The sequence below is a fragment of the Mobula hypostoma genome, chromosome 6, assembly GCF_963921235.1.
Source record: "Mobula hypostoma chromosome 6, sMobHyp1.1, whole genome shotgun sequence".
NCBI lineage: Eukaryota > Metazoa > Chordata > Chondrichthyes > Myliobatiformes > Myliobatidae > Mobula > Mobula hypostoma.
In genome coordinates, this window is record NC_086102.1 from 171,254,159 (window position 1) to 171,281,488 (window position 27,330).

General features: G+C 39.8%; 1 protein-coding gene across 7 annotated transcripts in view; it reads left to right on the forward strand.

Annotated features, from left to right (window-relative positions):
• fmnl2a (formin-like 2a) overlaps positions 1-27,330 on the forward strand; it is a 249,783-nt gene that overhangs the window by 197,887 nt on the left and 24,566 nt on the right. For all 7 annotated transcript variants that reach the window (XR_010018460.1, XM_063052256.1, XM_063052258.1 and 4 more), the window contains exons 10-20: positions 1,059-1,133; positions 8,145-8,255; positions 9,743-9,892; positions 10,840-10,941; positions 15,144-15,444; positions 16,844-17,050; positions 21,960-22,084; positions 22,222-22,421; positions 22,734-22,968; positions 24,650-24,718; positions 27,141-27,221. Coding sequence is in view for 6 of the 7 variants with exons in the window: in XM_063052256.1 (XP_062908326.1) it covers positions 1,059-1,133; positions 8,145-8,255; positions 9,743-9,892; positions 10,840-10,941; positions 15,144-15,444; positions 16,844-17,050; positions 21,960-22,084; positions 22,222-22,421; positions 22,734-22,968; positions 24,650-24,718; positions 27,141-27,221 (1,656 nt within the window). In the remaining variant the exon portion in view is untranslated. The remainder of the gene's footprint in view (positions 1-1,058; positions 1,134-8,144; positions 8,256-9,742; positions 9,893-10,839; positions 10,942-15,143; positions 15,445-16,843; positions 17,051-21,959; positions 22,085-22,221; positions 22,422-22,733; positions 22,969-24,649; positions 24,719-27,140; positions 27,222-27,330) is intronic.

Consider the following 27,330-nt stretch of genomic DNA (forward strand, 5'->3'; position numbering starts at 1 on the left):
CATCATTAAGGACCCCCATCACCCAGGACATGCCCTCTTCTCACTGTTACCATCAGGGAGGAGGTACAGAAGCCTGAAGGCACACACTTGGCGATTCAGGAACAGCTTCTTCCTCTCTGCCATCCGATTCCTAAATGGACATTGAACACTACCTCACTACTTTCTTTTTATTTCTGTTGTTTTGTACAACTTATTTTAACTGAACTATTAATAGACATATTTATATTAAATGTAACTCAGTTTTTTCTCTATTTATTTATCACGTATTTCATTGTATGCCTCCGTAAAGTAAACAAATTCCATGACATGGCCAGTGATATTAAATCTGATTCTGATTCTGAAATACCCTCTTACTCTATTGGGAATGATGTATGTAACATCATTGTCTTTGAAGTTCAGATGTTTTTGTTGTATTTATGCTTTGGGACAATTTTTAATAATGTCTTTGGAGACTTCTACCCCTTTTTGTCTTTGGGGCTGGATAATTTGTGTTAATGTTTGCCCAAGTCCAGGAACTTGCCTTTCTTTTGTTAAACTAATATTCTCACTCTAACTCCGACAATGAGGGCTCTAGCAACAGCCTTGGAGACAATATGGATCTTTGGAAAGTTTGAATTCAGCCCCATTATGTTACCTTGGCAACACAAAGCTGGGAGCGTTTCATTCTCTTTCATTCGCAGCTCTTCCATCTCCTTCCTGAGCAAATCACACATTTTGTAATTTACTCTTAGAGGCTGGGATGTGTACTTTCTGTTGCCAGAACCAGAAACGTATATGCTGAGTGTATATATGATGTTACTTTTTGGGCTTAAAACAAACTGATAAATTGCACAGTTCTAGTGGCCATTAACCTGGATCATGTACTGTTTTACTGGATTTATTAATCTAAGAGACACAACTCAGTTTTGAACTGATTTACTGATATTCAATGAAACTCAAAACCCACAGCCCAAAGTGCTGCATTTCCCCATTGTGTAGAGCTCCCTCTTGTGTTTAGTAAGTTTTGAGGCTTCCAAGTTGGTAACTGCTTTTTCTTATAAATATCTTTCTTACTTTAGGTCTGTGGTGAAAAGTATCGATTTGAAAAGTTAATGGAACATTTCCGAAATGAGGATAACAACATTGATTTCATGGTGAGTGTCTTGCTAACCAATGAATTGTGCACCCTTTACTGTTTCTGCAACTGGGTCTCACCCTGGCAGGTGTATTTTGTGTGAAATTGGATGCTGAGACACTAATTGGTGTTGGTCATTGTTTGTGAGGTATCAGATATCAGACTTAATCCTCAAGTACCTCATCTCTTTCTTTTCAGATGAGCTGAGCATTTGTTTAGAATGACTTGGGTGTATGATTATTTCTATAGTTGCTAGTGAACTAGATATTCTAAATGTAAAAATTTAACAGTGAAAATTAAAGATCAAAAATGTCCTGCAGCATACTATAACATAAAGGTGGAATAAATTAATTCTTTCTTCGATCTGACACGTGCCTGGATTGATGTCACATCGAAATGACAGAGATTCATTGTAAATGGCATTTCAAATCTTGAAACACAATAGCTTATTCTCTGAAAACAAGCCCCGTATTAACATTTCTCCCATTGTGTAGAGCGCCCTCTTGTGTTCAGTAAGTTTTGGGGCTTCCATAATTAACTGATCAAACCTCTGAAAAATGTTGTGTCTCATACACTGGAGGAATTCAGCTGTAATTAATCTCTTACTTGTACCCTGCTTATTGAATCAATAACCACTGTCACTTTCTTTGAAGGCTGAGATTTCCAAATTTTCCCTCATAATTCATTCCTGCTGCTGAAGAGATCAGACAGGATATGTCCTCCTGGGCTCAGTTATCTTCTGTGTCTTTGGCTAGAACTAGATATGATAGTCAAGATGAACACTAAACCACGGGTCTCTAGTCATAATGCTTGGCTATTTAAACATCAGTTACTGAGTACAGTCACTGATATCATCTGGTGTACCATTTGCTTTCCCTCCTCTCCCCCATCCTTTTGGTAACTTCAGTTTCAAGGAAATACTTCTCTTGAATTCAAATTATATTTAGCCTTTTAAGTTTTATAATACTTTTTTTAAAAAGTCAACTTGAATTTGCATTTGTGCTTATTCCATTGATTATGTACTATGTTGAGCTGTACAATTTAATTTTCCAAGTAAAGTTTGACAAAATGTGAACAATCTAAGAATACAGATAGTGTTTTCAAATGGAAACAGACAAATACATTTTTGTGCAAGTGGACCTTCCACCACAGCCTTCATAAAAATCTGTTAACTTGTTTACTAGTTTTTGCAATATATATCCAGGGTTTATATTGTTGAAAACATTTATTCTAAAAATATATTTTAATCTAAATATGTTGCCTATTCCTCATAGCGTACAATTTCTAAGGTCTTCTTATTCCCAAGGTATCCATATAAGGTATAAATCCTTTAGCTTTCAAAGTAAAGTAAGTTTGTTATCAAAGTACATATATGTCACCATATACAACCCTGAGATTCATTTTCCTGTGGGCATACTCAACCCATCTATAGAACAGTAACTATAACAGGATCAATGAAAGATCAACCAGAGTGCAGAAGACAACAAACTCTGCAAGTGCAAATATAAATAAATAGCAATACATAACGAGAACATGAGATAAAGAATCCTTAAAGTGAGATCATTGGTTGTGGGAACGTTTCAATGATGGGGCAAGAGAGTGTAGTTAGTCATAGTCATACTTTATTGATCCCGGGGGAAATTGGTTTTCATTATAGTTGCACCATAAATAATTAAATAGTAATAAAATCATAAATAGTTAAATAGTAATATGTAAATTGTACCAGGAAGTAAGTCCAGGACCAGCCTATTGGCTCAGGGTGTCTGACCCTCCAAGGGAGGAGTTGTAAAGTTTGATGGCCACAGGCAGGAATGACTTCCTATGACGCTCTGTGTTGCATCTCGGTGGAATGAGTCTCTGGCTGAATGTGCTCCTGTGCCCAACCAGTCCAGTATGTAGTGGATGGGAGACATTGTCCAAGATCAAATTAAAGAGGCTAGGCGTGAGGAGGTTAGTTCACAACAGGGGGATGGGAACCAGTGCAGAGAGACAGAGGGGTGTAAAGTGAGGGTAGAAGCAAAAAGTACTAAGGAGAAAAGTAAAAGTGGCAGGCTGACAAATCCAGGGCAAGCATTAAAAAGGGCCACTTTTCAGCATAATTGTATAAGGGCTAAGAGAGTTGTAAAAGAGCGCCTGAAGGCTTTGTGTGTCAATGCAAGGAGCATTCGTAATAAGGTGGATGAATTGAAAGTGCAGATTGTTATTAATGATTATGATATAGTTGGGATCACAGAAACATGGCTCCAGGGTGACCAGGGATGGGAGCTCAACGTTCAGGGATATTCAATATTCAGGAGGGATAGACATGAAGGAAGGGGAGGTGGGGTGGCGTTGCTGGTTAAAGAAGAGATTAACGCAATAGAAAGGAAGGACATAAGCCAGGAAGATGTGGAATCGATATGGGTGGAGCTGCGTAACACTAAGGGGCAGAAGACGCTGGTGGGAGTTGTGTACAGGCCACCTAACAGTAGTAGTGAGGTCGGAGATGGTATTAAACAGGAAATTAGAAATGTGTGCAATAAAGGAACAGCAGTTATAATGGGTGACTCAATCTGCATGTAGACTGGGTGAACCAAATTGGTAAAGGTGCTGAGGAAGAGGATTTCTTGGAATGTATGCGGGATGGTTTTTTGAACCAACATGTCGAGGAACCAACTAGAGAGCAGGCTATTCTAGACTGGGTTTTGAGCAATGAGGAAGGGTTAATTAGTGATCTTGTCGTGAGAGGCCCCTTGGGTAAGAGTGACCATAATATGGTGGAATTCTTCATTAAGATGGAGAGTGACATAGTTAATTCAGAAACAAAGGTTCTGAACTTAAAGAGGGGTAACTTTGAAGGTATGAGACGTGAATTAGCTAAGATAGACTGGCAAATGACACTTAAAGGATTGACGGTGGATATGCAATGGCAAGCATTTAAAGGTTGCATGGATGAACTACAACAATTGTTCATCCCAGTTTGGCAAAAGAATAAATCAAGGAAGGTAGTGCACCTGTGGCTGACAAGAGAAATTAGGGATAGTATCAATTCCAAAGAAGAAGCATACAAATTAGCCAGAGAAAGTGGCTCACCTGAGGACTGGGAGAAATTCAGAGTTCAGCAGAGGAGGACAAAGGGCTTAATTAGGAAGGGGAAAAAAGATTATGAGAGAAAACTGGCGGGGAACATAAAAACGGACTGTAAAAGCTTTTATAGATATGTAAAAAGGAAAAGACTGGTAAAGACAAATGTAGGTCCCCTGCAGACAGAAACAGGTGAATTGATTATGGGGAGCAAGGACATGGCAGACCAATTGAATAATTACTTTGGTTCTGTCTTCACTAAGGAGGACATAAATAATCTTCCAGAAATAGTAGGGTCCAGTGGGATGGAGGAACTGAGCGAAATACATGTTAGTAGGGAAGTGGTGTTAGGTAAATTGAAGGGATTGAAGGCAGATAAATCCCCAGGGCCAGATGGTCTGCATCCTAGAGTGCTTAAGGAAGTAGCCCAAGAAATAGTGGATGCATTAGTGATAATTTTTCAAAACTCATTAGATTCTGGACTAGTTCCTGAGGATTGGAGGGTGGCTAATGTAACTCCACTTTTTAAAAAAGGAGGGAGAGGGAAACCGGGGAATTATAGACCGGTTAGCCTAACGTCGGTGGTGGGGAAACTGCTGGAGTCAATTATCAAGGATGTGATAACAGCACATTTGGAAAGCGGTGAAATGATCGGACAAAGTCAGCATGGATTTGTGAAAGGAAAATCATGTCTGACGAATCTCATAGAATTTTTTGAGGATGTAACTAGTAGAGTGGATAGGGGAGAACCAGTGGATGTGGTATATTTGGATTTTCAAAAGGCTTTTGACAAGGTCCCACACAGGAGATTAGTGTGCAAACTTAAAGCACACGGTATTGGGGGTAAGGTATTGGTGTGGGTGGAGAATTGGTTAGCAGACAGGAAGCAAAGAGTGGGAATAAATGGGACCTTTTCAGAATGGCAGGCAGTGACTAGTGGGGTACTGCAAGGCCCAGTGCTGGGACCCCAGTTGTTTACAATATATATTAATGACTTGGATGAGGGAATTAAATGCAGCATCTCCAAGTTTGCGGATGACACGAAGCTGGGTGGCAGTGTTAGCAGTGAGGAGGATGATAAGAGGATGCAGGGTGACTTGGATAGGTTGGGTGAGTGGGCAAATTCATGGCAGATGCAATTTAATGTGGATAAATGTGAAGTTATCCACTTTGGTGGCAAAAATAGGAAAACAGATTATTATCTGAATGGTGGCCGATTAGGAAAAGGGAAGGTGCAACGAGACCTGGGTGTCATTGTACACCAGTCATTCAAAGTGGGCATGCAGGTACAGCAGGCGGTGTAAAAAGCGAACGGTATGCTGGCATTTATAGCGAGAGGATTCGAGTACAGGAGCAGGGAGGTACTACTGCAGTTGTACAAGGCCTTGGTGAGACCACACCTGGAGTATTGTGTGCAGTTTTGGTCCCCTAATCTGAGGAAAGACATCCTTGCCATAGAGGGAGTACAAAGAAGGTTCACCAGATTGATTCCTGGGATGGCAGGACTTTCATATGAAGAAAGACTGGATGAACTGGGCTTGTACTCGTTGGAATTTAGAAGATTGAGGGGGGATCTGATTGAAACGTATAAGATCCTAAAGGAATTGGACAGGCTAGATGCAGGAAGATTGTTCCCGATGTTGGGGAAGTCCAGAACGAGGGGCCACAGTTTGAGGATAGAGGGGAAGCCTTTTAGGACCGAGATTAGGAAAAACTTCTTCACACAGAGAGTGGTGAATCTGTGGAATTCTCTGCCACAGGAAACAGTTGAGGCCAGTTCATTGGCTATATTTAAGAGGGAGTTAGATATGGCCCTTGTGGCTACGGGGGTCAGGGGGTATGGAGGGAAGGCTGGGGCGGGGTTCTGAGTTGGATGATCAGCCATGATCATAATAAATGGCGGTGCAGGCTCGAAGGGCCGAATGGCCTACTCCTGCACCTATTTTCTATGTTTCTATGTTTCTATCATGCAACTTAGACAGCATCCTCTTTTCAGACACCACCGTCAGAGAGCCCAGTTCCATCCCCACAACATCACTGGCCTTACGAATGAGTTTGTCGATTCTGTTGATATCTGCTACCCCCAGCCTGCTGCCCCAGCACGCAACAGCAAACATGATCGCACTGGCCACCACAGACTCGTAGAACATCCTCAGCATTGTCCAGCAGATGTTAAAGGACCTCAGTCTCCTCAGGAAATAGAGTTATCCCCCTTTAATTCAAGAGCCTGATGGTTGAGGGGTAGAAATTGTTCTTGAACCTGGTGGTGAGAGTCCTAAGGCTCTTGTGCTTTCTAAGTGATGGCAGCAATGAGAAGACAGCATGACCTGGGCAGTAGGGATATCTGATCATGGAAGCTGCTTTCCTCTTTGAGTTTTTAATGCATATGTGCTCAACGGTTGGGAGGGCTTTACTGGGCCGAATTCCATGTTGTACTGGCCCAAATTCACTACCTTTTGTAGGATTTTCTATTTAAAGCATTGGTGTTTCCATACAAGGCCGGGATGCAGTCAGTAATATCCACGGTGGATATTTTTAGAGCACATGCATAGCACGTTGATAACTTCGCAGATGTAAGATCTTGTGATTGCAATGTTTTAGTGGTGTCTGTTATTGATATCAACATAGTAAAAAGGGTATTTCGGAAATGTAGCTATTGGAATAGCATTTCAATTTCTAAAAATCAGTTTAGTGATATATCTTGATTGCATTTTGAAAGGGCAGAATTAATTCATAGACTTATCTCAGAATCAAAATCTAGCACCTGATTAATACTGGATTGTATAGTCGCAGTGATACTTGTCGGGGCTACATTGGAATAATTAATTTGAGATGTGTATATACACACACATACAGATAAAACTTGTCTTACATGTAGAATATGGAAATATAAATCTTAATCTGTTTAGTATTAAATGAGTTAATTAATTTTACGGAGTCTACTGTCTGGTGAAATTGGATTTAGCTGGTGTCTGGAAGTGGAGAGTAGTGAATAAGCCATTTGTCTTGCACCACGCCTGGTCTTTCTGTTAACATCAATGATTAGCAAAGTACAGCAAGCATCTCCTTTTATAAAATAGCAATTCTTCATTTGTCTCTCTTAGGAAGATAATATGCATAAAATGTTGCTTGTTTCCATGGAATCTTTCATTGGTAGGTAGGAATGGTCTTGCATTCAAATGAAAGGTTATCCATCACCTATTGTTCATACAGACTTGATTTATTGGCTATTACTTTTAAATCAATCAAAATACTTGGAAGTTGGGATAGCTCCTTGTTTGTTCTCAGTCTTACTCCTTGCAGAGCTACACTATGACTCTGATGTTCAGCTTCAATAAATATCTAGAAGTACCATGCTTCCAGTTAAGGATTTATCAAACTATTGAAGTTTAATTTAAAATTTAGGCACTTACGGAGGACAGATAGCTGACTGACATTTGGCATTGGCCAGAAGAATGGGGTATGAACTAAATCATTAATAAAATATTGCATTGATGAAATATTTCACAGTATCATGTACACAAGAGATTCTGCAGATGCAGGAAATCCAGAGCATCAGTATCCAATTTTAGTGAAGGGTCTTGGCTCGAAACGTTGACAGCTTATTTATTTCCATAGATGCAGCCAGACCTGAGTTCCTCCAGCATTTGTGTATGTCATTATGCATTTGGTTTGCCATTTTGAAATTTATTCCCCATTAAATATTATACAAGTATAAAAGTTATGAATCAATTGTTGGAAATTATTATATGTATTACAATGGAATTTGTATTATGTGGATCTACATCTAACAAAAGAATATATTAAACCATTTTAATATTAAATAAACCTGATAGCCTTCAGTGCAGCTTGTAACATTTGGTATAATTGTTTGGTGCTTGCAGCTTTTATTGTTGTATCAGTGGAAAATTGAACATGATTATTTCTATGACTGGAATATCTCCTTATCTACTATACTTGTTTCCAGGTGGCCTGTATGCAGTTTATTAACATTGTGGTCCATTCTGTAGAAGATATGAATTTTCGAGTACATCTCCAACATGAGTTCACTAAGCTAGGACTGGATGAATACCTGGATGTGAGTATTCTGCTGCAAGGTGTCTATTTCCAGTTGACTGAAGATGCTAATCCATGTCTTTAACCATGTTGTCTTTAACACTAACCATCTTTCTAGGTTGGAATAGGAGGAATATTAATAGATGCGAAATATGATATAACAGCCGGGAGGCGGTGTGGTGTGTAAGGAAGTTGCAAAGAGGCTGTGAATGGGTGAGGCCAAAATACTATGTAGGAAAATGCAGGTCATTCTTTTCAGTTAAAGAAAGGCAGAGCAGTTATTAAATAGTGAGAGATGTAAAGTTAGATAGATACCTTATTGAACCCAAAGGAAATTACAGTGTCATGGTAGCATTACAAGTGCACAGATAAATGTACAAATATTAGAAGAGAAGTAAGAAAGAATAAAAAATAAGTTACCTCAAACAGTCTAACAGGAGGGGGGGTCATCACTTCCCTGGCTATTGGTTAACTCATTGTAGAGCCTAATGGCCGAGGGTAAGAGTGACCCCGTAATGATTAGGTTAGATGTACAGGTGTCCTTGTACATGAATCAACAAATATCTTCCATTTTTAACATGAGGAAACATATCAACAAGTACTTCATGTGGTAGAATAAAGATGCTGTGCAAGTTTAGCATAGCTTCACATGCATCTCCTCTAACTGTGTCTACGTGGCCTCCTTTACACTGGTGAGACCAGGTGCCTACTAGGCGACTACTTTGTGGAAGGCCACTGCTCTGTCCACAGTGGCCATCCTGAACTCCCTGTTGCCTGCAGTTTCAACTCCACTCCCCATTTCCACACTGACCAGTGAAGCAGAGATTCACCAGGAGATTGCTTGCATCAGGAGAACTTCAGCTATGGACAGAGGTTGGATGGATCGGGTTTGTTTTCCCTGAAGGGAAGGCATTCGGTGATATGGAGAGGGTAGTCAGCATCTTTTTCCTTTGGTAGAAGTATCAACACATGTGGGTGTGGTTTGAAGTGTGAGCAAAGAAGTTTAAAGGAGATCTGGGGTAGGGCATTGTTTTTTACAACGTGTTTGATATTTGGAACATACTGTTAGATTCAATTAAAATTGCAGTTTGTAAGAGATGTTTAGACAAGAACATAAATAAGCAAAGCAGAAAAGAATATGGTCTGAATGTGGGCAAATGGGATGACTGGAGGTCAGGGGTTCCAATCTTTTTTATGCCCTGGAGCCCGAGGGTCTGTGGACTCCAGGTTGGGAACCCTGCTGTAGCTAGACAAAAAGGTTGGTTCAAAGGACCTGTTTGTATGACTGCTCCTAGAGAGAAGGTTTGCTCTAAAACTAGCTTATTGCTGCACTTTAGTTAGGAGTGACTCACGCTGAGAAGATACTTAAAGCAGTAAGTCTTCCCTTGCTGTGCAATCCTTCAAAATGTTAAACACATATCAGTGCAGTGGTTGTTAATATGGACTCATGAAGCTGTACTTTAAGGTGGTTTGTTAATGCTGGTGGTGAATTTTCTTCTTGATTTTCAGAAGCTGAAAAATACAGAGAGTGACAAACTTCAGGTGCAGATTCAGGCTTACCTGGACAATGTGTTTGATGTGGGTGCATTACTGGAAGATGCTGAGACCAAGAATGCTGCCTTGGAGAGGGTTGAAGAACTGGAAGAAAATATTTCTCACGTAAATACTGCTTTAAATTTTCAATGAGGGATGCAGTTCCCGCCTGGCAGTTGCACTATTCTGCCCTTGGTGATTGATTGTAACTTAAATGCTGGGAAATAATTTCAGTGTCATTCGGTAAAACAACTATTTTGGGTTTAAAAACATAAGAAAGTGGGTTTGATTGAGGGCCTTCTAAGCAATTGGCTAGTGGATGGTGTGACTGGAAAATGTAGTACATTTCATAAAGCTCTTTAGCCTTACAATGCTTTCAGGGTGAGTCATAATGTTTAATGGACAAAACTTTAGAGACAGGTCGTTTTTGATGGCACTCTGAAATATTTATGTTCATGGTATGCCAGAACTCTCAGTGAAGTGGCTTAAAACTAATAAATGGGTTACTTGCTGTTTGCTTGTTGGTACTGTTCGATATTCTGATAGAGGTAATGGAATTTTTAAAATAATCGGCTGTGAATGTTGTGATTATTATAAAACTACATTCATCCTTCTGCAGTTAGGCTTTGTATTTAGCAATGTTACTTCTGCCTCCATGAAGTATTGATGTTACATTGGGGCATGGCGGTGAGTTCTGGGTTCTGTTTTGTGCCCGGCTGTATTCCCGTGCATCGTGAAGGCGGGTGTGTGTGCGCTGCCAAGGAGCAGTTCAGCCACATTTTTCCTCTACCCACTTTCCCCATGAGTCTCTTCCGGAGTTGTGAGGTGGTCACTGGATAACAATTTGCAACAGGAATTCAGGCAGTTTTTCCCTGATTATTTATTGTAGTGAATCCCGACGAGTACCCAGATTGAGATCACTGCAGCCAGCAGTTCAAGCATGTCTCTGGTATTTCCCTGTTTTGTATCATTAGTCTAATTATTGACTGGGGTAGCTGAACTTTGCAGAGGAAGAATTAATTTTGATCTTGATAAAGGGCACAAATTGATGACTAACATGTTGAATATCTCAGTTGTCAGAAAAGTTGCAAGATACTGAAAATGAAGCGATGGAAAAAATTGTGGAACTGGAAAAGCAGCTAATGCAAAGAAACAAAGAACTGGAAGTCATAAGAGTGAGTTGATACATACCTTCCTCTGCTGGTGAAAGGTACACGGTTTAAAATTGATCTTTGTGAACTGTGATCAATAGAACACACTGATGGACAATGAACCTCTTCTGCATTGGGAAGTAATTCATTTAGTTCCTCAACAATAAAGCCTGTTCTTGGCCATTGATTATCCCAAATGGAAGTCAGGGCATAATACAAGATCCACGCATCAAAGTTGCTGGTGAACACAGCAGGCCAGGCAGATCTGTGTCTTGCTTGAATTTCCAGCATCTGCAGAATTCCTTGTGTTTGCATAATACAAGATCTGTCATCCTCCAACTTCCCAAGAGTACCTAGCATAAATCAGTGTTTTCTATACAATATATTACTTTTAATTTATTTTCTTTGATCAGAAATTTCATGGAAATTTGCCACTTCTCACCTGCCTATTACTTCCCTCTGGGTCCCCTCCTCTTGTCGCCCACCCTTCTTTCCCATCAGATTCCTTCTTCTCTAGCCCTTGACCTTTCCTACCCACCTCGCTTCACCTATCAGCTTCCAGCTAGCCTCCTCCTCCCCCCCCCACTTTCTTATCCTGGCATCTTCCCCCTTCCTTCTCAGTCCTGAAGAAAGGTCTTGGCCCGAAACGTCGACTGTCAATTCATTTCCATAGATGCTGCCTGACCTGCTGAGTTCCTCAAGCATTTTGTGTGTGTTGTTCATCAAAATATGTCTGTGAGAATGTTTGTCTGCCCTACCTGTGTCATATTTCAACATCAAGTATATTCACAAACATTCTACATGTGACAGCACTGTTTGATACGAGGCCACCTGTTTACCGGTTCTATGCACTAGTGGGCCTCTGATCATCTGAAAGCTGCCTTCCAGCACATAGGATCAGCAGAAGATCTTTCTGCCCATCTTCATCCTTTCTTATAACTCATCACATGCTGTCTTTACACTTCAGACATTGCACTTGATCTTCAGTGACCATTCCAATTTGAAAAAAAATATAAAGCAATCTTAGCAATTATATAAACCCACCCGATTACTTGTACTTTATGATCTTAATACTGAATTGAGAAGAATGCGCCATACAGTTCTTGCCTATCCAAAAAGTTCATGATTTCTCATGACATCAGCAATATTTAAAACTATTGTGTATATATAGACCAGGGCATAGAATTGCTGTCAGTTATTGGGGCTTGGCAATTTATAGCTAAGGTGTTCAAACGTTAGAACATTAGAAAGTTTTTGACAGGAACAGGCCATTCAGCCCAACATAGCTTGCCAACTTCTTGTTCACATGGTGTGTTGAGAGAACAATCGAGTTTAGATTTGTAAGTCTTTGAGGTACTACTCTCAACAACACAACTAGGTAGTTTGCTTCATGTGTCCACAACTTGCTGTGTAAAGAAATGCTTCCTGATGTTAGTCTGAATTCTCCCTTTAATCAGTTCCCACCTATGGCCCCAAGTCCTTGTTAATGGATTAGTTTTGAAGTAGCAGCTGGCATCTACCTTACTTATATCCTTAATGATTATGAATACTTCCATCATGTTTCCTCTCATTTCTACATCTACTTTGGCTGAGATTTAATTCTTTGAATCTTTCTTCATAGCTCATACCCTACAGACCTGGAATCAGTCTAGTCGCCTCTCAGTGCCTTCACATCCCTCACACAATATGGAGACCAAAACTGCACACAGTATTCAAGGTGTTGCTTCACAAGTGCATTATACAGCTTTAGGAGAACGTCTCTAGACTTGATCTCCACTGAACACATTATATAGCCCAACATTCTATTAACCTTCCTAATCACTTCTGCGTATTGTCCAGATCAGTCTACCAGGACACCTAAATCTTTCTCATACAGTGCACTGTCTAACTCAAGGCTCCCCATTGTATACTTATAACTAATATTTCTACTTCCTATATGTAATATTTTACATTTACTTACATTAAAATTTCATCTGCCCCATCTGGATTTTGTCTAGATCAAACTGTATTGATTCTGCTGCCTGAATATTATCAGCCCATCCCCCTAATTTGGTGTCATTGGCAAACTTTACAAGTTTATTTGTTATGTGCTTATCCAAATCATTAATGGAAATTAAAAACAGCAACAGCCCCAAAACTGATCCCTGTGGAACCCCACTTTTAACATCATCTGGGTGTGAGAATGATCCTCTCACTTAACTCATTTGTTTTTGAGCCAGTTCTGCACCCATTCGCACACCTTCTCCCAAATTCCTACCTCCTGTAATTTGATTATTAACCTCGTGTGGGGTACCTTGTCAAAGGCCTTCTGAAAGTCCAAATGAATGATATCAACCACTCTATTGTTATCATAAATTTTAGTTGCCTCTTCATAGAACTCCGGCATATTAGTAAAACATGATTTCCCCTTTTTGGACCCATGCTGGCTTTCTGCTAACATGCCTGCTCTTATCAGTTCTTTCCTTCTCATTCTTTACTATTGTTTCCATTATCTTGCCTACGACACACATTAAGCTTACTGGTCTATGGTTATCAGGGTCAGTGTATGTGGTGGGATAATGTTCACCCATTTTCAGTCCTTAGGGATTTCATCAGTCTTTGAAAAATACATGTTAGGGGTTTATATATATGTTGTCATAGACCTCTTTAAGTACCCTTAAAGATGTATCTTGTCTGGCCTTGGAGATTTATTAATTTTCAGCCTTTTCAGTTGAAGCAGGACCTCACATGCTAAGATCTCTAGGTCACTTAAAGCAACTCTGTTTTTCTCTATACTTACTAACATTTTGCTAACATCTTCAGAGATGAATACTTTTGCAAAGAGTATCTGCTGTGTCCTTCTCTGCATAATTTAACACACTACTATCATTCCTTAATACACCTAATTTCCTCCTTGACTTTTTTTTACTACTAAAGTATTGAAAAAAATCTATTGGGGTCAATCTTAGCATTATCAGCAATATCCTTCTCAATTTGTCTGTGTTGAAATTACAGGCTAGATTATCAACTGGATCTGGCAATTATGTTCTTGCTCTGAGATGACTTGCAAGCACTTGCTGGTGAAGTTTCTGACCCATTTTTGTCCTTGCACTCACGCTAAATATTTAATAAAATCAGAAAATGCAGGAAACACTCTGCAGACCAGACAGCATCTTTGAGTAGAGAAGAAAGTTACTGTTTCAGATCAAAACACATCAGAACTCTATTTCATTAATCCTGTCTTAATTATTTTCTGCAGGCGAGCTATTCCCACTCGAGAGACTAGAGCAGATAATTTCAGCTTTTCACAAAAATCTCATGACCTGAGCTGATTCCTTCAGTGTCAGTAGATGTATGGTTTCTTCAACAGTGACTTGAACCTGACTCTTAACAAACTTGTTCATACAGAGCAGCATAAAGTCAAATTTATGTGTCAAGTGCGTGTATTTTAAGTTTGTAAAATAGAAAGGTATAAACATGAAAATTGAGCAAATGATTCATGAGTTGTAAAAGGATCTACGGCTTTCTTGGCATATATAATGAATAATCTCTTCTCGGGCTTCCAGCCTGTACTTGTACCCAACTGGAAGCTCAAAAAGAGTTTATTTGATTCATGAGTTGTTTGAGCTTTTGGGTAGATTTACATGGTTTTCTGCTTTTAAGACGATCAGCTTGTCACCTTCATGTTAGTTCCAACTCTACCCACCACCCCCCCTCCCCCCACCTTGATATTCTCAGTTCTTGCAACTTGTCGAGTTTTTTTGCAAATGCCACAGGGTCATAGGAAAGTACAGCACAGAAACAGGCCTTTTGGCCCTTCTGGTCTGTGCAGAATAATTTAAGCTGCCTACTTCCACCGACCTGCATCAGGACCATAGTTGTCAATATCCCTACCATTCATGTACCTATCCACACTTTTCTTGAACATTGAGTGCTGGCAGCTTGATCCACACTCCCATGACTCTTGAGTGATGATGTTTCCCCTCATCTTGATATACGTCATCAATGCTTATTTGTTGTGGATGATTGTTCACTCTCTCTGCTGGAGTTCCAATGGAACCCAGACAGATTTTAATCCCAACACCAACACTTTAAGGGAAGTGAGACTGGATGACAATAAGGCAAATGATGAATGCATGTAAAAATTGATATGTGTTAGGAATGGTTTTAGGCTTAGTTTAAAAAGTTTTGAAAAATGAATTCTTCAGGTCACTTTAAAATTGTTTTTCCTCCATCTCTCCTCCCAGGAGGTTTACAAGGACACCAATACTCAAGTTCACACACTGCGCAGAATGATCAAAGAGAAGGAGGAGACCATTCAAAGACACAACCACTTGGAGAAAAAAATTCACGAGCTAGAGAAGCAGGGGTCCATCAAAGTTCAGAAAAAAGGAGATGGTGATATTGCCATTCTGCCAGTTTTGCCAAGTGCATCACACTCTCCAGGTGCAGAGCAGGCACCAAGCACTTATGTAGGAGCACCACATGAAGCATCTGATATGTCACTGCCACCACTTCCTGGACCTTCTCCATGCCTCTCTGGTGCAGGTGAGGCTCAAAGTTGATTATGCCGTTAGCGTTTAAATGTACTTCGATTCTGGTTGGCATAACAACAAATCTATTGCTGGTTTAATTAGAATAGTGTAAATTTTAAGGGTATTCTTTGCATGGATATTAATTGCAGTCACAACAACTGGAAAACGGCATAAAAATAATTATCTCCAACCAGAACACTGCTGTGTAGGAGGATGTAGAATGATTTGATGGGGAGGTGGTTGGTAAAGTAGATAGAGCAAGTGAATGGGTAAGGATATAGTCATAGTCATACTTTATTGATCCCGGGGCAAATTGGTTTTCGTTACAGTTGCACCATAAATAATAAATAGTAATAGAACCATAAATAGTTAAATAGTAATATGTAAATTATGCCAGTAAATTATGAAATAAGTCCAGGACCAGCCTATCGGCTCAGGGTGTCTGACCCTCCAAGGGAGGAGTTGTAAAGTTTGATGGCCACAGGCAGGAATGACTTCCTATGATGCTCCGTGTTGCATCTCGGTGGAATGAGTCTCTGGCTGAATGTACTCCTGTGCCCAACCAGTACACTATGTAGTGGATGGGAGACATTGTCCAAGATGGCATGCAACTTGGACAGCATCCTCTTTTCAGACATCACCATCAGAGAGTCCAGTTCCATCCCCACAACATCACTGGCCTTACGAATGAGTTTGTTGATTCTGTTGGTGTCTGCTACCCTCAGCCTGCTGCCCCAGCACACAACAGCAAACATGATAGCACTGGCCACCACAGACTCGTAGAACATCCTCAGCATCGTCCGGCAGTCTCCTCAGGAAATAGAGATGGCTCTGACCCTTCTTGTAGACAGCCTCAGTGTTCTTTGACCAGTCCAGTTTATTGTCAATTCGTATCCCCAGGTATTTGTAATCCTCCACCATGTCCACACTGACCCCCTGGATGGAAACAGGGGTCACCGGTACCTTAGCTCTCCTCAGGTCTACCACCAGCTACTTAGTCTTTTTCACATTAAGCTGCAGATAATTCTGCTCACACCATGTAACAAAGTTTCCTACCGTAGCCCTGTACTCAGCCTCATCTCCCATGCTGATGCATCCAACTATGGCAGAGTCATCCGAAAACTTCTGAAGATGACAAGACTCTGTGCAGTAGTTGAAGTCCGAGGTGTAAATGGTGAAGAGAAAGGGTCGTTATGGTAGATGGTAGATAGAAAGTAAGGTTACCCATATATATTGATGGGCTGACTGGCCTATCCTAGATTGTGTCTATCTTTTTGTTATTGAACTATGCCTTCTGTGAGGTCTAATCATTGTGTAACCTCCATTCTGTGGAAAATGTTACTGTTTGCACAGCTGATGGTATGTTAGTGGTTTCTGAAAGCTAAACGCCAATTCTGATTTTGAATTTTCAGCAGTCCCAAATGGACCAGTGTTGGCCCCATCTTCTCAACAGCATCTCTCTCCTACGCCCCCTCCACCGCCGCCTCCACCACCGCCTTCGGCCGCAGAAGTTCCACCGGCTCCACCTCCACCTCCTCCTCCTCCACCACCACCACCACCTGCTGCACCTCCTTTGCCTGGAACAGCCCCAACTCTCATTTTTAACCCTGGCTTATCAGGTAATGTCATGGTATTCAATGTACTTTGCTTTCTTGTGAAAAAATATGTTTTAATAGCTCAGGAAATGTAGTTGCTAAGTTTTTGATTCTTAAAAATATATTTTATGAGGGAGGTAAAAGGGAGCAAAATGAATTTCAAACTGATTGTGAGGGATTGGAATCCTGGGGCGTGGCGTCTGTGCTGAATTTAAAGGCAAAATACCTTGATGTGTTTTTATTCTTGATATCAGTTAGCGAGGTGGCTGCTCATTTGGAAATACAAGAAAGTTGGGGATTTGCTTAAGGGATATAGTCAGACCTTCACAATTGGGTATAAAAAGTCAGAGCTTGTTGGCAGGAGAGGTCAGCCCCTCATTTTGGTAGAGAGGGTAGGGAAACTGTGGGTGGTCACAATTAGACAAAGTGGGATCTGAAATGTGGGACAGGAGTACTACCTTTTTCTGTATCTAAGGAATACCCAAAGCAAAAATGCTCACACCGCATCTGCTGCACTACAATGGGTGAGTATAACTCACTATTGAAAAGTATGTTATTACTTGAATTTGACTTTTTCTCATGTTGGGATGAGAGTCATAGACTCATAGAGTAATAAAGCACAAAAACAGGCCATTCAGCCCAACTGACCCATGCCAACCACATTTTCCTCTCTGCTAGTCCCAGGTGATTGCATTCAACCCCAAATCTTTCCCCTCCACTTACATATCCGAATGTCTTAAATGCTGCAATTGTATCCAACTTGACCACTTACTCTGGCAGCTCATTCTAGGTGACCAACCTCTCCGTCTCAGTTCTTATGAACCTCTTCGGCGCCCTCTCCAGCTTTGACAATGTCTTTCACATAAATGTGACCAAAACAGGAACTGTTTCTGGAAGGAAAACAGGTATATGGAGGAATTTAAGGTGGGGGGGTTATATGGGAGGCAGGGTTTGAGGGTCGGCACAGCAATGTGGGCCGAAGGGCCTGTACTGTGCTGTACTATTCTATTCTATGTTCTATAAAAAAAACTGTACACAATACTCAAAGTGTGGCCTCACCAATGACTTGTCTAACTGCAAATAATGTCCCTACTCTTAAACTCAGTGCCCTGATTGATGAAGACCAGCATGCCTTCACCATGCTGTCTATGTGCATAGCCGTGGGGGGAGGGTGGTGGTGGTGTAGAGGGGGAAGGTTTTAGTCAGCCAGATGAATGGTATGATACTGGAAGGAGAAGAATAAATTGAATAAAATAAAATAGAAATTCTGAAATGTTGGTGTAAGTTTTATTTTTCATTTTCTTGAATCTGGTATGGAAACACCAATGCCTTTGAATGGAAAATCCAGGGGGTTCGGCCCAGTATATCACGAGTAAAACCCTCCCAACCATTGAGCATGTCTACAGAAAGCGCTGTCATACAAAAGCAACATCCATCATCAGGGATCCCCACCACCCAGGTCATGCTCTCTTCTCACTGCTGCCATCAGGTACAAGCTCTCTTCTCACTGCTGCCATCAGGTACAAGCCTCAGGACTCGCACCACCAGGTTCAAGAACAGTTACTACCCCTCAACCATCAGGCTCTTGAATAAAAGGGATAACTACACTGAACCCTAATGCCCCATCATTAAAATATTCCCACAACCAATGATCTCATTTTCAAAGACTTTTATCTCATGTCCTCATTATTTATTGCTATTTATTTATATTTGCATTTGCAATTTGATGTCTTCTGCACTCTGACTGATCTTTCATTGATCCTGTTATAGTTACTATTCTGTAGATTTGTTGATTATGCCGACAAAAATGAATCTCAGGGTTGTATATGGTGACATACATATCTAATTAGATAATAAAATTTACTTTAAACTTTGAATCCTGGTTCTCTCATCTTAGAGTGCCAGTGATAATCCCTGAATAGTCAGCTTTACCAGCATATATTCAAGTTAGCCACTTGTCAATTAAGATAAAAATTCATAATTAAAACTGAAAATAGTAATTGTATTTTAACAACTAACTTTTATAATTTGATGGTAAAGCATGGTAAAACCAGAATCAGAATCAGGTTTATTATCACCGGCATGTGACGTGAAATTTGTTAACTTAGCAGCAGCAGTTCAGTGCAATACACAATCTAGCAGAGAGAGGACAAAAAAAAAGGAATAATAATAATAAAATAAAACATAAACAAATAAACAATTACGTATATTGAATAGATTATTTAAAATATGCTAAATATTAACAAAAGTGAGGTAGAGTCCAAAGCTTCAAAGTTCATTTAGGAATCGAATGTCAGAGGGGAAGAAGCTGTTCCTGAATCACTGAGTGTGTGCCTTCAGGCTTCTGTACCTCCTACCTGATGGTAACAGTGAGAAAAGGGCATGCCCTGTGTGCTGGAGGTCTTTAATAATGGACACTGCCTTTCCGAGACACCACTTCCTAAAGATGTCCTGAGTACTTTGTAGGCTAGTGCCCAAGATGGAGCTGACTAGATTTACAACCCTCTGCAGCTTCGTTTGGTCCTGTGCAGTAGCCCCTCCATGCCAGACAGTGATGCAGCCTGTCAGAATGCTGTCCATGGTACAACTATAGAGGTTTTTGAGTGTATTTGTTGACGTACTAAATCGCTTCAAACTCCTAATAAAGTGTAGCCGCTGTCTTGCCTTCTTTATAACTACATCGATATGTAACGGGTGGGTTGAAGGGAAATGAGAATGAGAAATAAAGTCATAAATATGGGAGAAAATTATGGCAAATCAGACGCGATACTGCACTTTAGAAATAATGGTTTTTACAAGGCAGGCTCCTGTTAAGGTTAGAATTAGGCAACGTGGCCTTGTTATTGTGGTTACTACCGGGGCAACGTATATGAAATCAAACCATATGCAGTGGATCAACAAGGTACTATCAATCACATAACATGGCTGTACCATGCTTCTTGCTATTCATAAGATAATGTTAACCACTTTATGGGAAATTTGAAAGCAAAGTATCAAACACTTAGCGTTAGAATAAGTATGTAAAAGCTGCTGTGGGGTATTTTGATGATGACATGAAGGTTTCTATACTTGCTGTGCACCATGCCACTAGCGTTTAGGGCAGACATGAAGGTGCTCCATCTTTGCCTGCCCATACAGTTGCACACAAATATAGAAGGATTCTTCATTGCTGTTTCTGTAACTATTTCTTTTTACCAGTCGGGGTTGTTAGCCCAGAGCTGAACCTCCGAGCCTGGAAGACCGGTGGACCACACTTAGTCTGGCCTCTACCTTTTGACCTGTTTGGCATGGGTGACCCTACCAAGAGCCAAAGTATAAAGCCCTGACACCTGCCAACATAACTCTCCAGGTCATTGAGGCACAGAAGCCTAAAACCCTCTGGCAAGGATGTGGTCCGCTTGGAGGTCTTTTAACAATGAGAATGCTTATGTCAGGGGTTGCCAGTCTGGGATCCACGGACTTCTTGGTTAATGGTATAAGTCCGTGGCATAAGGAAGGTTGGGAAACCCTGTCTTTAATATTTCTTTTGATCCTTGCATATTATTTTATGACTTCACTTCTGCTAACTTGACTTTCTTTATCTACCCTACCTGCTTCCATACAAGAGGGACCAATCAAGCTATTCTGTAGGTTTTTATGCTCTATTGGTGTTGTACATCACATTGTGTGTCTGTCTTTCCGGCATTCATATGTGTTGTTGACTGTTTTTTTTCCCAGTGCATTTTATTAAACAAAAGATGCTGGGAATGCTCAGCAGGCCAGGCAGCATCTGTGAGGACACTTTGATAACTTGTTTTGCTCTCCATAGTTGCAGCTTGACCAACTGAGCTTTTCCAGGACTTCCTGTGTTGTTTCAGATTTTCAGCAACTTGGCATTTCACTTTTAGATTACAAACAGAAAACCTAGATAATTTTATCTACTTGAAATAAATATTAATAGAAAATTTCACAACTAACCACTTTTTATGGATTTGATTTGTTATTGAAGATTCCAAGAGCTGATCTGTTCATGTTAACACAAGTACATGTTAAAACATTTACAGCAGTGCTGGTTGGTATTTTAAGAGTTGAGGTGAACCAGCTCCTTTGTGGAAGGTAATAATCAGGTTGTGTGGCTTTAATCAAATTTTACCTGGTGTTCTCACTCACATGCTCAACATATTTTAGACGTTTTGGCTTTGCATGTCACAGATTGAACCCTGAAAATACTGAATTGCTCTGAAAGATATCACCCATGTCATATTTCACCTGTTGTTTATTGTTCTGGTTGGTGCATGCTTTAAGTTGAATTCACATGATTGTGGTATTTTTAAATATAATGACACAGCAGCAGCCTAGATAATGTAGACCCTCTTAAAATTAGACTCAGATTGTGAACTCAAGCAAGGAATGGCAGCTTGCTATTGTGAAGTTCTGATTTTTGAATACTATTCTTGAATTGTTTACCAATTTGTGATTTTTGTCAATTGATGAAAGCTGTTAATATTAAACCTGACTCAGGGCCAATTCTCTGCACATGTACCAACAAAGTCTTCTCCAATTGGTGAAGTTCAGGAATGTAGAATTCTATATACTACAGAAATTGACCTGGTAAATATTTCAAAAATTTATATCTGACACCAGAACTGAAAATATTTAAAATATTTTATCATTCATTCTTTAGAGGCTTTTTCAGTGGCGTGGAGAAACACAGTCTGTTTACGGTTTGGTCATGTGATCACTGATTGGTCCTCTAAGTATCCCTTCATTATTAATGTACAAGTCAAAATATTAACAACACTTAATGTTGCCATTAAGGTCACAGGTGAAGTCTATTAATTCTGTAATTGCATGAGGATTGGCTTATTGCAAGTAGTTAGTGCAGTTAACCATTTTATAAAATTGAATTTGATGTGTTTTGCGTGTTTTATAACTCAGCTATCCTTTTGTGTAGCTGTAAAGATCAAGAAGCCTATCAAAACAAAGTTCCGCATGCCAGTCTTCAACTGGGTGGCATTAAAACCCAATCAGATTAATGGCACTGTCTTCAACGATATTGATGATGAGAAAATCCTAGAGGTATATCTAAAATTATATTGTTATTTGATGATTAAGAACTGCACTGGGAATTAATGTTTTATGTCACATTTACAATTTATTTTCACAATGAACTACATAGTATTTCAAGTGTCTCAGTGATGCATTTTAATTTATAGGAATTGAATGTGGACGAATTTGAGGAAATGTTTAAAACAAAAGCCCAGGGGCCAGCTATGGATGTTGTCTCAAGTAGACAAAAAGTGATCCAAAAGGGATCTAAAGTGACATTACTGGAGCCCAACAGAGCTAAGAATCTTGCCATCACCTTACGAAAGGCGGGGAAAACCACAGAAGAGATATGTAGAGCTATCCAAATGTGAGTAACACAGTTCTCTTCCACAAACAAGATATTTCTCATCAAGGATTTTGAATAGATTAGGGAATCAGTTTTGAATCATTGTGAAATAACTCTAAGCAAGAAATCAAAGCCCTAGGGACAAGATATATTGGTAAGAGAAAAAAAAATCACTGAAAGATACTTCTGCCGGTAGTATGTTCGGATTGGCCCAGTTTTTTTTTTGTGAAAACATTTTTTAATGATCCAGTGCAACAGAATGTATTAGTCATACAGTACAACTGTAAAGAATGTTTCTGAAGTTATCATTTGACATAATTTTTTTTGTGTTAGGTTTGATCTGAAAACATTACCTGTGGACTTTGTTGAGTGCCTGATGAGGTTCTTGCCAACAGAAAGTGAAGTTAAGGTGCTGAGGCAATACGAAAGGGAGAGGAAGCCACTGGAGAATTTAACAGATGAAGACCGATTCATGGTACAGTTTAGTAAGGTTGAAAGACTGATGCAAAGGATGACCATCATGGCATTTATTGGAAACTTTACCGAGAGTGTTCAGATGTTGACACCGGTAAGTAATTAATGCAGTCTACCTGTTGAGTGCTTCCAAGATATATTTTTCTCCATGATACCTTTGGAGTTATTGTGAAAGATCTATTGTTCATGGCTGGTGTAGCCACTCATTTGATCTGAATGGATTATGTTTCTTGTGTCTCTGTTGATTATGTCCCTCTGATTGGTGAAGCTACTTGTCTGAGAACCAAATCTTAGCAATAATTTTCCAGTTGAATGACAAGACAAATTAAATTAACTAATTTCCCTTGCCACCATTTTTATCCTCCTTGCTGAATAACATTGCAAGCTGAACTAGATAGTTCACAATCTGCTTTGATGTGTTTCGCTCAGCCGCTGTAATGATCCCACACTTTCCGTCTCCATCGCAGTCTGCAAATTTGCATCTTCAATTAGCCTTAGCTTTTTACAAACTTTTACAAATTATGTGCAGTCCATTCAGAATCAGGATATCTCTATTCTGTGCAGTAGCCGCCTCCCCCCCCCACCCCTATACCAGACGGTGAGGTGGCCAATATGCTCTCTATGCTACATCTGTAGAAATTCTCCAGTGTTTTTGGTGACATACCCAAATCTCCTTAAACTCCTAATGAAATATAGCTGCTTTCTTGCCTTTGTTATAGCTGTATTCATTTTGTATTTCCCCTTTGTTAACCTACCTTAACTCGCAATTCATTAACATCTACTTTTATAAATTCAAAACCTCTAATGTGGACTGCTTGATGGTTTCTCGGAGCATAGTTCTGTAACCCTCCATCCCTGTGCTCCATTAACTCAAGCCTCCAGTCCTCTTGCCATTGTGCTTTCTGCTGTGAAGAAACAAGACTTAAGAATCAAGACCATATTTATATTTTTACTGACTTATGTCCTGAAATTTCTGCAGCAGACTTCTGTCTGCCTCCTCATTGTATGTTGGAATGATTGAATAAATTGCAATGCAAATTGGCCAGCAGTGTAATTGCAAGTGCCTGGTTTCCTTTTCTAGGAAACAAACACAGTAAGCGAATAAACTGCAATGTTTCCTCAACTGCCACTTGTTACTTGCAGAAACCCCCTTTTTCTGAGCCTCGCATGGTCCCTTAAAACAGCTGTTCAAATGTAGGACATGGTGTTCTCCAAACCTAACTCTATCCTGCTGCCACTGATTTGTGAAGTTTGGATGTAAATTAATTCTGCTTAAAATCTAATTTTTTGTGGCACTGATTTACATGATTACCAAAGAAGATCAAGTAGCAAGTTATCGTGAGATCCAGAATTATGTTGTATTTTTGTTTTTCCTCTTTTCCTCTTCTGCCTGTTACATCTGTGAAACTTCACTGCTGAAAGCAGCTTACAGACCTGTGATTTTACAATCATTTTATTAAATCTGTGATCTTTCTTCTTCTAACATCATAAATGAAGACCAATCTTGCCATTAGTAAATACGAGTGCAGGTCTTTGGAGTGGGGACCTTTGTATCCTGTCTGGAATATACAGTATTGTTGACGGCTGTTGGATTATATTTGCACTGTTACAGATATAAGCTAAAAGGAACAAATTGGGATGGAATTGCAGATATTGCTGATGTGAATGATTCCATTATTTTGCTTCATAACTCACAATATGAATAAATACTTCATGAATTCATAAGATTTTCAGTTTTGTTAGCTAATCATTTATACTCATTCTTTTCAATTTAGCAACTTCATGCTGTAATAGCTGCATCTGTATCAATAAAATCTTCTCAAAAACTGAAGAAAATTTTGGAGGTAAGTAGCAACAACCTCAATATGGGATAATCTAACTTTGCCGTGGAAACCGTGCTCCCTTGTAGGAGGTTACAATTCATTCCCACTCCAAATGTACCAAGACTCTCAAAAGACTGGTTCTGGTTATTTCACCACAAAGCAGGGGCTTTAAAGGAACCAGTTCGTTCTAACTTCCCACTTTTAGCACCGGAACATCAAAACAAACTGCTGGATTGATATTGAATGTCAAAGACCATATGATATTGGAGCAAAATTAGGCCATTTGGCCCATTAAGTCTGTTTTCCCATTTAATCATGGTTGATCCAATTTTCCTCTCAGCCTCAGTCTCCTGCCTTCTCCCCAAATCCTTTCATGCCCTGACCAATCAAGAATCTATCAAGCTCTGCCTTAAATATGCATAAAGACCTAGCCTCCATAGCTGCCTGTGACAAAGAATTCCACAGATTCACCACTCTTTGGCTAAAGAAATTCCCCTCATCTCCATTTTAAAAGGACGCTCCTCTATTCTGAGGTTGGTCCTCCAGTCTTAGATTCCCCACCATAGGAAACATTCTCTCCACAGCCACTCTTAACGACACCTTTCAGCATTCAATAGGTTTATGCATTAAGACTTTAAAGAACTTGCCAATACGAGGGATGATTTGGCTGTGGGCCTGTACTCACTGAAGTTTAAAAGAACAATGGGCGGGAGATATCTTGTTGAAACTGATCGAATATTGAAAGGCATAGAGTGGACATAGAGTGCATATTTCAATACTGGGAGAGTCTTGGACTAGAGGGCACAACCTCAGAATACGAGGGGTGATTGATAAGTTTGTGGCCTAAGGTAGAAGGAGTCAATATTAGAAAACCTAGTACATTTATTTTTCAACATACTCCCCTCCAAGTCCAGCGGTCGTGGAGCATACGGATCCCTTCTTTGTAGAAGTGGTCCACAGCAGGGGTGATTGATAAGTTCGTGGCCTAAGGTAGAAGGAGATGAGTTATTAACCAAATTTTCTGCATTTTCACTCAAAGAGTTGAACTGCACGTGCATGTAACGACAGCATCTTGGACCTCCAGGTGGTCCATGGTGATTGATAAGTTCGTGGCCTTGGGTAGAAGGAGATGAGTTATACAACTCTTGTTACATGCATGTGCAGTTCAATTCTTTGAGTGAAATTGCAGGAAGTTTGAAGTTAATAACTCATTTCCTTCTACCTTAGGCCACAAACTTATCAATCACCCCTGCTGTGGACCACTTTCTGGAGGTCCAAGACGCCGACTTCTACAAAGAAGGGATCCGTATGCTCCATGACCGCTGGACTAAGTGTGTAAATGTAGGAAAAATAAATGTGCTAGGTTTTCTATAGTTGACTCCTTCTACCTTAGGCCATGAACTTATCAATCACCCCTCATATATATTTTATTGGATTAATAATATGAATAGTATGTCACAATTTTCAATTGTAGTAATTTTCCAAAAATAATTTGAAAAGACTAACTATTTAATATTCTCAAACTTCTGCTGCCTAAAGATTGGGACTTGAGGAAATTTTGTCCTGTATTGACTTGCAGTTGAATTTTAAAAGCTGCGGTGAAACAGTACACAAAACTCTTGATCTCTAATATTCGAGAATAAAGTTCCACCAAGTAAAGACATTTCTATTGATGTATGTTGTGAAAATTTTGACCCATTGAAGGCAATAAAAATTAAGTAGAAGCTGTATATTAGGTGTTACTTGAGGAGCAGTGAAATAGAACCGCTGTTAGATTAGATTAGATTCAACTTTATTGTCATTGTGCCGAGTACAGATATAAAGCCAATGAAATGCAATTAGCATCTGACCAGAAGTGCAAAAGAATAGTATTATTTACAAAATAACTGCGAATAAAAAGTAAGTGCTACAGCGTAAGTCCAGTAGGGGTGCAATACTGCTTAGCGCTGTGATGTGAGGTTCAGCAGGGTCACAGCCTCAAGGAAGAAGCTCTTCCTGTGCCTGCTGGTGCAGGAGCGGAGGCTCCTGTAGTGCCTACCGGATGGGAGGAGAGTAAAAAGTCCATGGTTAGGGTGAGATACATCCTTGATAATGCTTTTCACCCTGCCCAGGCAGCGTTAGTATACCCACTCCTCAAGGACTGCAGTAATTCAAGAAGGAAACTCACCGCCAGCCTCTTGAGGGCAACTAGGGTTGGGTAAGGTAAAGCTGGCTCAGCCTGTGAACCCTACCTCACTTCAGTGTTTAAAAAAAAAACACATACTCAGTGGTTAAGTATATCACAAAAGTGTAAAATTAGAAAATAATTGCAGTATATGATCGAATGGTGATGGGCCAAATGATCTAATTCTTCACCTATGTCTTTATGGTCTTAATATATCACTATTTTAAAATAACTTAAGTCTGTCAATATTTATTAATTAAACTTATTGACCTTTTGTAGATAATTTTAGCACTTGGTAACTACATGAACAGCAGTAAGAGAGGAGCAGTGTATGGATTTAAACTACAGAGTTTAGACCTGGTAAGTCATCTATGTTATGCACCAGTTGTAAATGTACAACTTAAAAATTCTAATGTTTGATAAATTGATGTGTGAAAAATGTGTTAAATTTTGTGAACCTAATGATTAT